Source organism: Protomyctophum parallelum, assembly GCF_964188405.1.
Source record: "Protomyctophum parallelum genome assembly, chromosome: 21".
Taxonomy (NCBI): Eukaryota; Metazoa; Chordata; class Actinopteri; order Myctophiformes; family Myctophidae; genus Protomyctophum; species Protomyctophum parallelum.
Genome location: NC_139713.1, coordinates 3,059,652 through 3,074,862, shown reverse-complemented (window position 1 = coordinate 3,074,862; position 15,211 = coordinate 3,059,652). Strand labels below are relative to the sequence as shown.

The 15,211-nt window shown below is 43.3% G+C and overlaps 2 protein-coding genes across 2 annotated transcripts in view; both read left to right on the top strand.

Moving 5' to 3' along the window:
* Positions 1–10,586, top strand: part of LOC310878583 (uncharacterized protein) — a gene marked incomplete at both ends in the record, with an annotated part of 34,327 nt that extends 23,741 nt beyond the window's left edge. Inside the window, 9 exons of the mRNA XM_083792932.1 lie at positions 1,418–1,551; positions 2,788–3,082; positions 4,954–5,040; positions 5,846–6,097; positions 7,941–8,079; positions 8,371–8,591; positions 9,144–9,371; positions 9,460–9,583; positions 9,673–10,586. Coding sequence (XP_083649058.1) covers positions 1,418–1,551; positions 2,788–3,082; positions 4,954–5,040; positions 5,846–6,097; positions 7,941–8,079; positions 8,371–8,591; positions 9,144–9,371; positions 9,460–9,583; positions 9,673–10,586 — 2,394 coding nt within the window. The remainder of the gene's footprint in view (positions 1–1,417; positions 1,552–2,787; positions 3,083–4,953; positions 5,041–5,845; positions 6,098–7,940; positions 8,080–8,370; positions 8,592–9,143; positions 9,372–9,459; positions 9,584–9,672) is intronic.
* Positions 10,587–15,156: 4,570 nt separating this feature from the next.
* The window catches only part of LOC310878701 (uncharacterized protein), a 43,505-nt gene continuing 43,450 nt past the window's right edge, over positions 15,157–15,211 (top strand). The window contains exon 1 of the mRNA XM_083793063.1: positions 15,157–15,187. The gene's annotated coding sequence lies outside the window, so the exon portion shown is untranslated. The remainder of the gene's footprint in view (positions 15,188–15,211) is intronic.

Below are 15,211 nucleotides of genomic sequence, written 5' to 3'. Positions count from 1 at the left end.
TTGTTCAAAACGGGCCAATCCTGCAAACTAGGCCTATAGTAGCCTATGTGTAAAGAGTCTGCCTGTTGTGCTATTAACTCATTTTGGATTAAAAAAAAACAACTAAAATACATAGTTTTTCTCCTCTGGTGAAAAGCTGGAGGTTTGCGCGGTGGCAGGCTCTCAAATCTGGTCACATAGATTCATGTAAATAATGTAGATTGTGGATATAGAATGAAGCAGGTTTTTTAGTGCAACACATCTGCGTTATATAATGCGTTATATATATGTTCGTTTATTTGCCCGGATCTGAGTGCAGGGATCTTGGGCTGGTCCCATGCTCACTTTTATTTTCTTTCATTTCATTTTAAGGCGTGGGTATTTAAAATATTTAATATGATTATTCAGAATGTTGTTATGTATATATAACATTCTAAGAAATATTACACACATACTGTAGAGCTGGTATAAATGGTGCATTTATTTATATAGCACTTTTATCCAAAGCGCTTCACACAAACTGTGCATTACATTCACCCATTCACACACATTCATACAGCAATGGCGGAGGAAACCATGCAAGGCGCCACAATTTTACAATTTTCAATTTAGGCATTTAGCAGACGCTCTTAATCCAGAGCGACTTACAATAATCAAGAACAAAAGCATGGGAATACATCACAAAAGCATTTATCATAAAACATGCGTAAGCTAAGAAAGTAACAGTGGAATATATTATGAGACTATACATATAAACTATATATATACTACTATGCTATACATACGTACTATGGCGTGCTATGACTATATACAATGCAATTATAGTGCCATCTACATAACATGCTATAAGTCTGTATCAGATGCTATCTAAGTCTACAGAAATGCTATCTAAGGGGGTAGGGTAAGTGCTATGGGCCATGATGGAGTCTAAAAAGGTGGGTTTTCAGACTACGGCGGAAGATTGGGAGTGATGCTGCAGTTCTGACTGCAATGGGAAGTGCATTCCACAGTTTTGGCCACCAACCTGCAGTCCTGCACAACGGGAGCAATTAGGGGTTCAGTGTCTTGCTCGAAGACACTCAGGGCCCTATTTTCCTTACCTACAGCATAGAGTGGGTGAATAGTTGTCGCTGTCACCCCACGGTGAGATAGTGTCATTGACATTCCTACTGTATGCTTAGCCCTGCCCCTATACTTCTGGCACTGCCCCAGAGGTTTGTTGTGAAAGACTGCGTATGGTGGCCCGGGGGATGGCATAGCACCGTGTATAAAACATGAACCAAATGGACCAAAGGACCTGGGTTAGACAGAGGTGGACATGCATACAGGCATGAGGGCTTCTCTAGACACACACATGTTGTACTTGACCTTGATGTTGTTCTCTTCAGTCTCTGCTGTGTCTTCCTCACCTAATTCCTCCTCTTCTTGTGAGCTGCAGGCACAGTTTAATAATCTCAACAGAATGCACAAGACCGGTGACTTCATTCTGGGTGGCTTGTTTTACATCAACCTGTACCCCGTCTACCCAGAGATGTCATTCACCTCCAAGCCACAGGACCCCTCCTGCTACGGGTGAGTTTAGCCTGATCACAGACACCTCCAAGCCACAGGACCCCTCCTGCTACGGGTGAGTTTAGCCTGATCACAGACACCTCCAAGCCACAGGACCCCTCCTGCTACGGGTGAGTGTATAGCCTGATCACAGACACCTCCAAGCCACAGGACCCCTCCTGCTACGGGTGAGTTTAGCCTGATCACAGACACCTCCAAGCCACAGGACCCCTCCTGCTATGGGTGAGTGTATAGCCTGATCACAGACACCTCCAAGCCACAGGACCCCTCCTGCTATGGGTGAGTGTATAGCCTGATCACAGACACCTCCAAGCCACAGGACCCCTCCTGCTACGGGTGAGTTTATAGCCTGATCACAGACACCTCCAAGCCACAGGACCCCTCCTGCTACGGGTGAGTTTATAGCCTGATCACAGACACCTCCAAGCCACAGGACACCACCTGCTACGGGTGAGCATCACACGTACAGTATGTACAATAGGCCAGCAACAGCACACGTAACTTGCTTTGATGATGAATATTTCTGCAAAGACAATTATTCGTGGTTACGCCTGTTATAGTTTCAACATTGAAGGCTTCAGATGGGCCCAGACCATGGCTTTGTTATTATTATGTGTGTTATAGTTTTAACATCGAAGGCTTCAGATGGGCCCAGACCATGGCTTTATTATTATTATGTGTGTTATAGTTTTAACATCGAAGGCTTCAGATGGGCCCAGACCATGGTTTTTAGATAACATAGCATGTTACTGTTATAGTTTTAACATCGAAGGCTTCAGATGGGCCCAGACCATGGCTTTAAGATAACATAGCATGTTACTGTTATAGTTTTAACATCGAAGGCTTCAGATGGGCCCAGACCATGGCTTTAAGATAACATAGCATGTTACTGTTATAGTTTTAACATCGAAGGCTTCAGATGGGCCCAGACCATGGCTTTATTATTATTATGTGTGTTATAGTTTTAACATCGAAGGCTTCAGATGGGCCCAGACCATGGCTTTAAGATAACATAGCATGTTACTGTTATAGTTTTAACATCGAAGGCTTCAGATGGGCCCAGACCATGGCTTTAAGATAACATAGCATGTTACTGTTATAGTTTTAACATCGAAGGCTTCAGATGGGCCCAGACCATGGCTTTAAGATAACATAGCATGTTACTGTTATAGTTTTAACATCGAAGGCTTCAGATGGGCCCAGACCATGGCTTTATTATTATTATGTGTGTTATAGGTTTAACATCGAAGGCTTCAGATGGGCCCAGACCATGGCTTTCGCCATTGCCGAGATCAACGGCAGCCCCAGCCTGCTGCCCAACGTCACCCTGGGATACAGTCTCTACGACACCTGTTACTCACTCGGAGTCGGATATCGTGCGGCGTTTTCGATGATCAGTGGCAGAGAGGAGCGCTTTGAAATGGACCAGAGCTGCTCCGGGTCGCCTCCGACGCTGGGAATCGTGGGTCCCGATTCCTCAACGAACGCCATCGCTATCTCTAAAATATTAGGTTTGTACAGAGTGCCCCTGGTAAGTTCCACAGCCCAACCCAGTTTTATCATCACCGATTGTATATATCTCTGCTGTCGGGAAGATATACCACCTAACTCCAAAATGTTCAGGAAATCATAAATTAAGAAAACCATATATTTTTTTAAAACAAAGCAAATACAGCCTCATCAAAGTTGGTGCTGTGACTTTATATTATTGTCAATTACTTCCATGAGAGGGAGAGAGGTGGTGGAGTTAGCTGCTTTAGCAGACAGTTTGAGTGTACAATGGAGTTAAGAGGTTTTGTCCCAAGCGCTATGCTTTCCATTGGTTCAATACTTTTGAAACAATAGCACTGATTTATGCAAAAATAAAAAAGGTAACGTGGTGTCCTCCCGACAGCATGGTTAATGGTATATATTATTTGTTGTTTACAGATCTAAAACACAATAAACAATGTACTGTATAATATACTCCTTTTATAACTTTATAGACGGACTATATTTCTTTCATTTGAGCGTACAGTGAAGAGGACACAGACATTGAATGTAGGGTGCCGCGCTATGAGCCTGTAGATCTGCTCTCTTTGCTGCGGCCGGGTGCTCAGGAGGTTAGAGTGCAGTGCGTGTTAAACATTGTTTCTTTGCCCTGAAACTAAAGAGTCAGGCTGGCATCGAGGTCTACAATGTGGGGTTTTTTTTTATCTCTCTTTTACCTCTTTGATGTCATAATCAGAATGTTACATGCATTATAACACACAGTGGATTTTTATCATTTCTGTGTAATCCACAAAGTTGCCTCGTTTATTCCTGTATGTTTATTGATCCAAATGATAGATTTACTCTGACGGACACCGACAATATCAATATGCTTCTCCGACCCACTTCATTAAATTCTATTTCATTTGGAGCAGTGAGCTAAATCTATACAGCAGCGATGACAATTTAGGCATTTAGCAGACGCTCTTAATCCAGAGCAATTTACAGTAAGCAAGAACGACACATGGTAATACATCACGTGCATAGAAATATATCTGAATAGAATATATCTGCACATTGAAACCAACTAGACATTATATAATGATATAGAATGCCAGGTCAATAATGACATGGCATCTGTCTACACATGCATGCTGTCGATATTATGAGTGATTTTCTTTTTTAGGGATGTACCGATTGAGACATTTTGGCCGATATAATTAATGGCTGTTATATGGCCGATAACCAATTGTCGATATGATCTCATTCTGTATATATAATACATAATACATAATACATATAATACAAAATATAATAATTTTGGCCAGTCTGAAAAAAAGGTTTATAAACACTGAATTTGAACACCTCTTTATTCCAACACTATGGGATGCTCCGTTATTGAAGTGTTGGCCCACATCCCAACATAAACAGCTTGAATGTAGTATTTTTATTTCAAAATGTTCCAACTTGTTGACTCTTTTGAAAGCTTAACGCAGAAAACATTTCATCAGCCCTTCGACTTAGTCTTCATCATCACAACAGGCATTTTTCAGGGATTTTTATTTATTATAATTATACATAATATTATATATTATATATATATTATATATAATTATTATGAAATAAAATATCTGCTAAAACCGATATGTTATTTTACCGATACCGATTACCGATATTATATTGGTTTAACCCATTTTGGCCTGACGTCAACATTTTGAAAAATGTATTCTTTTTTTTCTGAAAAACCTCATGTTTCTATATCAGTGGTTCTCAATATTTCATGTCAAGGACCCCAAAAAAATATCTGTAATTGGCCACGGACCTCCCTCACATGCTGCCCGGTCTGCTGGCCAAATGTGTCGAATAGAAACGTGCAGGTATTATTATTATTATTATTATTACAGGACAACGTGTCGTGGTTGCCTCTTGCAGGTGAGCTTCTATGCCATGTGTTCCTGTCTGAGTGACCGGAAACAGTTCCCGTCTTTCTTCAGAACAACCCCAAGTAACGCCGTCCAGGTGAACCTCTATGGACAATAGATCTATATCGTTGCTATCACGTAGTATTAGATCTATAGATCTAGCGTTGCTATCACGTAGTACTATAGGGCATTCACTTCTAGTCATTTTTAATAGTTGACTAGTTGCCTAGTTTACTAGTCGACTAGTTGTTTAACTACCTATTATGTAAAAAGGAGAAAAAAAAATGGAAATAAATATTTGTACATTTAAAAAACTGTGTACATTGGTGACTGTAACTATAATCTACCTGATCTTGAGGCCTACAAAATCGTTTTTTTACTAAAGGAAAGGAAAGGTTTTATGTTTATGTTTACCCTGCAGGGTAACTAGACTAAGCTCAAGAACTTGTTTACAGCCAGGCCCTGCTCATAGAACATTTCATGGTAGAGGCACTTCAGCGGTGGTAATTTTAACGTGCCGGTCCGGGGATACGAACTAGCGACCTTCCGATATCAAGGCCGCTCCGCAAACGGCAACCCCCCCCCCAAATAGCAGACCTATACAAGCTCGTAGCGGCACTCTGTGCCGCGCTATGAGGTTGTAGATGTGCTATTTTTCAATAGCTAAAGCATAACATAATGCTCAACACACCAAGAGGTGTGTTAAGCCACCCAAAAATGGCTTAATGCCCTATGCAGTATAGTTCATGTACTGTACACACATTACACTTTACAAAAACCTCCTCTATAGGCAGTGAGATATTGATATAATCTACAGTATGTACAGTATAGCATTGTGCATATAGCCTCAGCACTTACAGTACATCCCTCCATTCTGTATCCAGGCGCGGTCTATACTCCAGATCATGAGGCGCTTTGAGTGGACCTGGGTAGGATTCCTGTTCATGGACAATGACTATGGCCACGACTACGCCCGGATCTTCCAGACGGACCTGGCCCAGTCCGGTCTGGGTTGTCTGGCCTACCTGGAGGTCCTGCCCTGGGGCCACGAGCAGTCGGAGCTCCGGAGGATCGTCACCGTGATGAAGACCTCCACAGCCCGCGTGGTCGTTCTGATCGTATACGGGAGCTATTTGGTGAACCTCATGAAGGAGGTTAGGGCCTTTTGCTTCATGTCCACTTAACCCATTCTGACCTGAGATCAGATTCATACGAGGTTTCCACTGGACAGACACTGGTCTGATTAACCCATTCTGACCTGAGATCAGATTCATACGAGGTTTCCACTGGACAAACACTGGTCTGATTAACCCTGTATAAACACCAATAGTTTAATTAATGAATGAATGAATTGTTCTTTTTTATGTTATTTTTTCACCTAAACGTCATCATCTGTGTTCATTGCAATGACATTAAGGTCATGATATTTGCATATAAATACCCCCAACAGAGGCTCAAATTCACACAAATTAAAAATATTTGGACTCAATTTTTAACAATTTTCAACCTATGACCTTTGACTTTTAACCCTGATAAAAGACCCCTAAAACCCCACGAAGAAGAAGAAGCGCTTCAGGTTCTTCTGACGCGTCATGCGCGCGACAGTGTGCCTGTACTGATTAGGAGTGCATTTTTGAATCATTGCAAATTAATGCCATTTAGTCACTTTCATTGCTTACATTACATTTTTAAATTCAGCTATGAAAGTAATTAAATTGCATTGCAATGAATACAAATAAGTTAAATGTTAAATGATCAACATTTCCGTTTATTTCTTTTGCCTTTTATCGCAATACTTATCTGCAGAAAGAAAATGAATCTCATATCACTGCTATAACGAATAATTAGATATTGTTATATAAATAACGACAGTATTGTCTTGCTTATGAACTACAGTGTAGGACGCGCTTGGTGGATTTTAGCTGTGCTCATTATTTACATTTCCTTTTCAAACACAACCGACAGGTGGTGAAGCAGAATCTAACGTAATCTTAACGTAATCTAACAGGTGGTGAAGCAGAATCTAACGTAATCTTAACGTAATCTAACAGGTGGTGAAGCAGAATCTAACGTAATCTTAACGTAATCTAACAGGTGGTGAAGCAGAATCTAACGTAATCTTAACGTAATCTAACAGGTGGTGAAGCAGAATCTAACGTAATCTTAACGTAATCTAACAGGTGGTGAAGCAGAATCTAACGTAATCTTAACGTAACCTAACAGGTGGTGAAGCAGAATCTAACGTAATCTTAACGTAATCTAACAGGTGGTGAAGCAGAATCTAACGTAATCTTAACGTAATCTAACAGGTGGTGAAGCAGAATCTAACGTAATCTCAACGTAATCTAACAGGTGGTGAAGCAGAATCTAACGTAATCTGAACGTAATCTAACAGGTGGTGAAGCAGAATCTAACGTAATCTCAACGTAATCTAACAGGTGGTGAAGCAGAATCTAACGTAATCTTAACGTAATCTAACAGGTGGTGAAGCAGAATCTAACGTAATCTTAACGTAATCTAACAGGTGGTGAAGCAGAATCTAACGTAATCTTAACGTAATCTAACAGGTGGTGAAGCAGAATCTAACGTAATCTTAACGTAATCTAACAGGTGGTGAAGCAGAATCTAACGTAATCTTAACGTAATCTAACAGGTGGTGAAGCAGAATCTAACGTAATCTTAACGTAATCTAACAGGTGGTGAAGCAGAATCTAACGTAATCTTAACGTAATCTAACAGGTGGTGAAGCAGAATCTAACGTAATCTTAACGTAATCTAACAGGTGGTGAAGCAGAATCTAACGTAATCTTAACGTAATCTAACAGGTGGTGAAGCAGAATCTAACGTAATCTTAACGTAATCTAACAGGTGGTGAAGCAGAATCTAACGTAATCTTAACGTAATCTAACAGGTGGTGAAGCAGAATCTAACGTAATCTTAACGTAATCTAACAGGTGGTGAAGCAGAATCTAACGTAATGTTAACGTAATCTAACAGGTGGTGAAGCAGAATGTAACGGGTCTGCAGTGGATCACAAACGAGCCTTGGACCGCTTACATCGGACCCCAGAATCCTCACTTCACTCCGTCACTAGGGGGCAGCCTGGGTCTGGCCATCCACCGTGGAGAGATACCGGGTCTCAGGGAGTTCTTGTCGGAAGTGCACCCTGAACAGGACCCTGACAACAGCCATGAGAATACCTTAGTGATTATTTCATTCAATTTAGTATTTATAAGCTGCCATCTTATTTCAGTCTATTATTATTATTAATAATAATATTATAGTTATTCATGTACTTTGTCATAATGGTGTTTGTCTCTTGTTTCTTGCGTACATTCATTCAAAGTTTCTGAATCGTGTTTTCACCTTCAGGTGAGGCAGTTTTGGGAGCAAACATTTCGGTGTAAATTCGTGCCCCTTCCGCCAGAGTGGGTGGACGCTGGTGGAAGGGTGTGTAGTGGACAAGAGGACCTACAGACAGCAGAAACCACCCTGTTGGATGTGTCTGACCTCAGGCCAGAGTACAATGTGTACAAGGCTGTGTACGCTCTGGCCCACGCCCTCCATGCCATGCTGCAGTGTGTCCCAGGAAGAGGGCCTTTCCCTGGGCACAGCTGTGCCACTCTGCAGACCATAAAGCCATGGCAGGTGGGACATATGTTTCTAGATCAATTTGACCATTGGACACATTGGTCAAAATTAATAAATGAAAGAAAAACCTAGCAGGGTGAAAACGGTATTACTTAATTGTCTTAGTGGTGGTGATGTACGTGTGGCACTAATATGATTTGCCTGAGTGACATTCTTCAGTGTTAAAGCAGAGAGAGGGTGTAAGCACACTTGGGCTTCCATGCGCGGCAAAAAGCCGCTCATGGCAGGCGTCTCTTCCTGGTTTTTAGACAGCTCAGTGGATGCAAATGAAGCTCCACCCACGCGGCGGCAGAATGCCGCATCGGCCAGATTCCCGGAAGCGCTTGCCCCCCGCGGAATTCTGCAGCGTGGGCGAAGCTTCATTTCCATCCACCAGGTGTCTAAAAACCCGGAAGAGATGCTATACAGTGTGCCTACACTGACAGCAAACAAGTCCAGCGGGATGGCATGGTCATTATTCTGAGCACACTACAGAATTGACCATACCATGGTCAGTATTCTGTACATTAGGCCTAAGCAAAAGTATGTTGCTCCTCCTTTTTGCTGTAGCTTGTGCATTACCTGGACAAGATCAACTTCACCATGGAATTCGGCGAACAAGTATTATTTGACGAGAATGGTGACCCATTACCAATCTTTGACGTCATAAACTGGGTGTGGCTCCCCGATGGAAGCACAACGGTTCTCGCAGTAGGCGTGTTCAAGAATTCAGATTCTGCGGGCGAAGAACTCATCCTTGAGGAAGACCAAATCGTCTGGAACTTTGAACCCAAAAAGGTAACGGCTTTCTAACGAATTGTGGACCTCATAATTTAAATGTAATACAGCTTAGACTGAGTTTGATTACAGTTTGTTTCCCCTGTAGCCTCCTCGGTCGGTGTGCAGTGACAGCTGTTCTCCTGGAACCCGTGCGTCCAGAAGGAAAGGAGAACCTGTCTGCTGCTTTGACTGCATCGCTTGTTCTGAGGGAGAGATCAGTAATGAGACTGGTTGGTTTAAATCATGCATAGCTATACAGTATGTACAGTGGATTCTCTTTAGAATGACAATGTGCTTCTAATCTTGTCATTTTTGTCAGACTCCACAGAGTGCACCAGTTGTCCAGAGGACTTCTGGTCCAGTCCCCAGCGTGACCACTGTGTCCCTAAGATCATGGAGTTCCTCTCCTACCACGAGGCCCTGGGTATCTCCTTGACAACCATCTCATTGGTAGGCACACTTATCTGTGCCATTGCCCTGGGAATCTTCATCTATCACCAAAGCACACCCATGGTGCGCGCCAACAACTCAGAACTCAGTTTCCTTCTGTTGATGTCACTCAAACTATGTTTCTTGTGTTCACTTCTGTTCATTGGCCGTCCCAGACTCTGGACTTGTCAGCTGAGACATGCAGCATTCGGGATCAGCTTTGTGTTGTGTATCTCCTGCATCCTGGTAAAGACTATGGTGGTGTTGGCCGTGTTCAAGGCCTCCAAGCCTGGGGGTGCAGACATCATGAAGTGGTTTGGTGCCATGCAGCAGAGAGGAACAGTCCTGGTTCTTACTTTCATCCAGGCAATAATCTGCATAGCCTGGCTTGTGTCTGCTTCACCAACTCCTCATAAAAACACTCAATACCACAATGATAAGATTGTCTATGAGTGTGCGGTGGGATCAACAGTTGGTTTTGGAGTGTTGTTAGGTTACATTGGTTTACTGGCTCTCCTCAGCTTCCTCCTAGCATTCATGGCACGGAACCTTCCAGACAACTTCAATGAAGCAAAGTTAATCACGTTCAGCATGTTGATCTTCTGCGCCGTGTGGATAGCCTTCATCCCAGCATATATCAGCTCTCCAGGCAAATATGCAGATGCAGTGGAGATATTTGCTATCTTAGCGTCTAGTTTTGGCATTCTGGTGGCGCTGTTTGGACCAAAGTGTTATATAATCCTTTTGAAACCCGAGAAAAACACCAAGAAGTCCATCATGGGTCGAGGTGCCGCCAAGACATAGAAACACACATTCAATGACAAATCGGTTTCTCTGTGCGTATTTGACAATAATAAGTGTATGTTATATTGCTGATGAACTTCATAGTAGTAGATTTTGTTTTCCACCAGATTAAACTAAAAGCAGTAATCCTGTGAGAGATGCAAACATGTATTATCTATACTGCAACGTTTATAAAACTTGAATTACCGTCCCTTACATTTGGTGATTTCAGACCCACAGTATGTGGGCCATTCCATTTTATTACGACCATAATAGGTCACAGTTTACCATGAAAACATGCATCTCGTGTCCGTCACGCCTTGTGACATGCTCCATAATATATTATGACCGATACAGAATTCATTCCATATGTTGTTCTGACCTAATCAAACCCTGTACACTCAAGACATGCTCCATATATGGCGTGTGTCATGGAGAAGACTGGATCAAATCACCAGATTCATAGTTCAACTCAACTGCTTCTTAACTGTGTCGTATTAAGAAGCCCATTTTTTCACCCATTATCTAATGTAATCCTGGGCACTACACTCCTTCTGCCAAACCGGGCAGAGCAACGGACTGACCTCATACTGACGTACACGAGGAGGCCAAGCTGCTTCTTTTCACCTGACAGGGGGGAGTTTCCCTGGTTGGACGTAGCGCGTGGAAGGAACACGTTATTCCGACCAGTTCCTTTCCCCTCCATCAGGTGCCCCGGCTGGCCAGGGGGAGGCAGTTTAGAGACCAGGATTACTGCATGTTTTTTTGTGAGGGTACCTACCCTATAGGGTACACGGGGAGTACATGTGAGGGTACCTACCCTATAGGGGACACGGGTAGCACATGTGAGGGTACCTACCCTATAGGGGACACGGGGAGAACATGTGAGGGTACCTACCCTATAGGGGACACGGGGAGAACATGTGAGGGTACCTACCCTATAGGGGACACGGGTAGCACATGTGAGGGTACCTACCCTATAGGGGACACGGGTAGCACATGTGAGGGTACCTACCCTATAGGGGACACGGGTAGCACATGTGAGGGTACCTACCCTATAGGGGACACGGGGAGAACATGTGAGGGTACCTACCCTATAGGGGACACGGGGAGCACATGTGAGGGTACCTACCCTATAGGGGACACAGGGAGAACATGCACACTCCACACATGGGCCCTTTCGCCAACACCACCACTGGTCCATTATAACTACTAGCCCTTACCCGTTGTGAGATATTTGCCCCCCCTTGTGGCCGTGGGGGGTACTGCGCCCGGTGCGTTTTTAATTCACTAATAAATTCATTAATAATCATTAATGTGTCAAATCAAAAAAAGGCCCTCCATATTCATATGGTCAATACCTGTGTGAAAAGTGGGAGCGATTGGTGCAGGCAATGAGGAGCTACGGCTCTGACACACAGACAGACAGACAGACATTGTTAGAATTATAGTATGATGATGATGATGAGGATGATACTAGCCAGTAACCCTAACCTCACACCAACCCAACATTTTTGGTATTATCGGGACGTCAGAATAATTAGCCGTTGCATATCGGGCAGCTCCCTGGGCATGACGGCGATCGGTAAACGGGATGAACCGGTTTTCAATGTCCTTGTTGTTCTGTCTGAGTCTGGGACAATGACAATGTGTTGGAGGAAGGCAGGGCGAGAACACAGTTATAGACCTACTATTATACAGGTTTAATGTTTGTTTTCAGTTCAATGTTTGTTTTAATAACGCCATTGACAATGAAGGGAACATTTACGTCATCTTGTCCCTAACACAAACATTAAATGCCATTGACAATATAAGATAATTGAATGTTCGTTTTGTCACCGTTTGTTTAACATCACCTTTACATCACCTATAATCATAGCAACATGGGTTAGAATGTAGATGATAAGAGAGCCCCTCACTTCACACGGCTGAGGCACCGCATGCATTTACTTACAAGTGTAAGTAAATGCATTACTTTTCAGGAGTCCAATTAAAAAAATGCGGATCTACAGTAGCCTACAAGCTTTGACGAGATTGACTATTTTTGATATTTTTGTGTGAGATGAAATGAAGTATACAGCCAGGCGTTAAGAGGTTTCTGCACAGAAGTATAATTATGCAAGGAGGCCCTCTGGAGTGAGTGTGTGGTACTGCCCTCTGGAGTGACTGTGTGATACTGCCATGCACATACTGTACACGTGTGAAGAATCCAGTCAGGTAGGAGTATTGAAAGAAAATGAAACGTATCATAGCCTACTGGGTGATAACAAGGGAATATATTGGTTAAAATATGGTTGAATATTTAGCCCCGACATGTACAGAAAATATGTTTTGTTTTGAGCATGTGGGGACAAAAGCATGCTATCAATAGTTCCAGGAAGTGAGTTACCAGGAACATCTATATAAGAGTAGACTACATGAGGTGAGGCGGCCATTTTAGGTATATTAGAAGGAGTGTTTGGTGTTGGTTTGTGAAAGAAACTCTTTCTTTTAAGGCCAATATACTGAACCATAGTCAAAGATTGATAAACCACAGAAACCGGCCGGGAAACCATGAGATCTGGAAGCAGAAAAGTTTGGTCAAGGAACATTTCTGAGGGTTTAGCTCTGAATCCTTTCAGAGCTTTTGGACAAAGGGGAACCTGCTGTGGCCTCGGTCCTGACTGTAAGGTTGGGTGAGAGATAGGATATCATTTGTTATCTTTTTGAGCAATGCATTGATTGCCCTTTTATTTGCTGACTTTATGGATTACTTGATTTTTGGAAAAATAGAAGATCTGCAATGTTTGGTTCAATGACTTTTGATGAGTATTTGCATTGTTGACATTTAAAATAATTTAAAGAAACTTTGCATTGCGGCGGGACACCCTCTGGAGTGAGTGTGGAAATGTAGTGGCCCTCTGGAGTGAGTGTGGAAATGTAGTGGCCCTCTGGAGTGAGTGTGGAACTATAGTGGCCCTCTGGAGTGAGTGTGGAACTATAGTGGCCCTCTGGAGTGAGTGTGGAACTATAGTGGCCCTCTGGAGTGAGTGTGGAACTATAGTGGCCCTCTGGAGTGAGTGTGGAAATATAGTGGCCCTCTGGAGTGAGTGTGGAACTATAGTGGCCCTCTGGAGAGAGTGTGGAACTATAGTGGCCCTTTGGAGTGAGTGTGGAACTATAGTGGCCCTCTGGAGTGAGTGTGGAAATATAGTGGCCCTCTGGAGTGAGTGTGGAACTATAGTGGCCCTCTGGAGAGAGTGTGGAACTATAGTGGCCCTTTGGAGTGAGTGTGGAAATATAGTGGCCCTCTGGAGTGAGTGTGGAACTATAGTGGCCCTCTGGAGTGAGTGTGGAACTATAGTGGCCCTCTGGAGTGAGTGTGGAACTATAGTGGCCCTCTGGAGTGAGTGTGGAACTATAGTGGCCCTCTGGAGTGAGTGTGGAACTATAGTGGCCCTCTGGAGTGAGTGTGGAACTATAGTGGCCCTCTGGAGTGAGTGTGGAACTATAGTGGCCCTCTGGAGGGAGTGTGGAACTATAGTGGCCCTCTGGAGTGAGTGTGGAACTATAGTGGCCCTCTGGAGTGAGTGTGGAACTATAGTGGCCCTCTGGAGTGAGTGTGGAAATATAGTGGCCCTCTGGAGTGAGTGTGGAACTATAGTGGCCCTCTGGAGTGAGTGTGGAACTATAGTGGCCCTCTGGAGTGAGTGTGGAACTATAGTGGCCCTCTGGAGTGAGTGTGGAAATGTAGTGGCCCTCTGGAGTGAGTGTGGAACTAGCCCCTTTCGGAAGCCTGTGGCTATCCCTAATATATATCCCTAACATTAATATCCCTTTAAATTGGGTCTTTCTGTGTAATACTTTTATCGTCATTGTATACTATGTAGCACTGTACTATCTAGCAAACTGCTGATTGTGATGAAGACAGACAGATCAGGTCAAGTTGAAAATGCTTAGCCTCCTCAGGGTGCCTCTGTTCTCATTCTGCGGTCTCTGTCGCCCTCAAGTGGACAAAGTAATTTTTTCCACCACTTTCACTCAGATCAATTTCCTCTTCAGGACTTCCCTGTATTCACTAGCCTAAGATTTAGACACTTATCGATTCTGACCGATGAATACATCTACGAGTCTAAATCTTTAGGCTATGTATTCACATCTCCGAACAACACTATGCTTTTAAAACTGCTTGTTGCACACAAGTTTATTTCTAAGTTTGATACACGTAAATAGTAGGCCTATACTGTTTTCTCCATTATTTATATACATAAATTAGTTGAGGGCCTATTGTGGGAGAGGTCCCCAGTTCAGATATGATTATTGTGGGAGAGGTCCCCAGTTCAGATATGATTATTGTGGGGGGTCCCGGAGGGGGGGGTCACAGAGGTTGAGATAAGCAGTGGACTAGGACACTAGGTGACACCATGGGGACTGCATGCCGTCCACTCCCGTCCGTCCACACACCATCAGAGTGACCGGTGATAATGACATGTCTGTCTCTGGCTGACCGTCCCCTTTGTGGAGACTAAAAGCTTTGTTTGACAAGGGATATCTCTCTCTCTCTCTCTCTCTCTCTCTCTCTCTCCCCTGAACATGGTGCAGAAGAACCAGGGCAAGGCCAGGCAGGCTCCAGTGTTGTAACGGTACAGTTGTTGTAATAATAATAA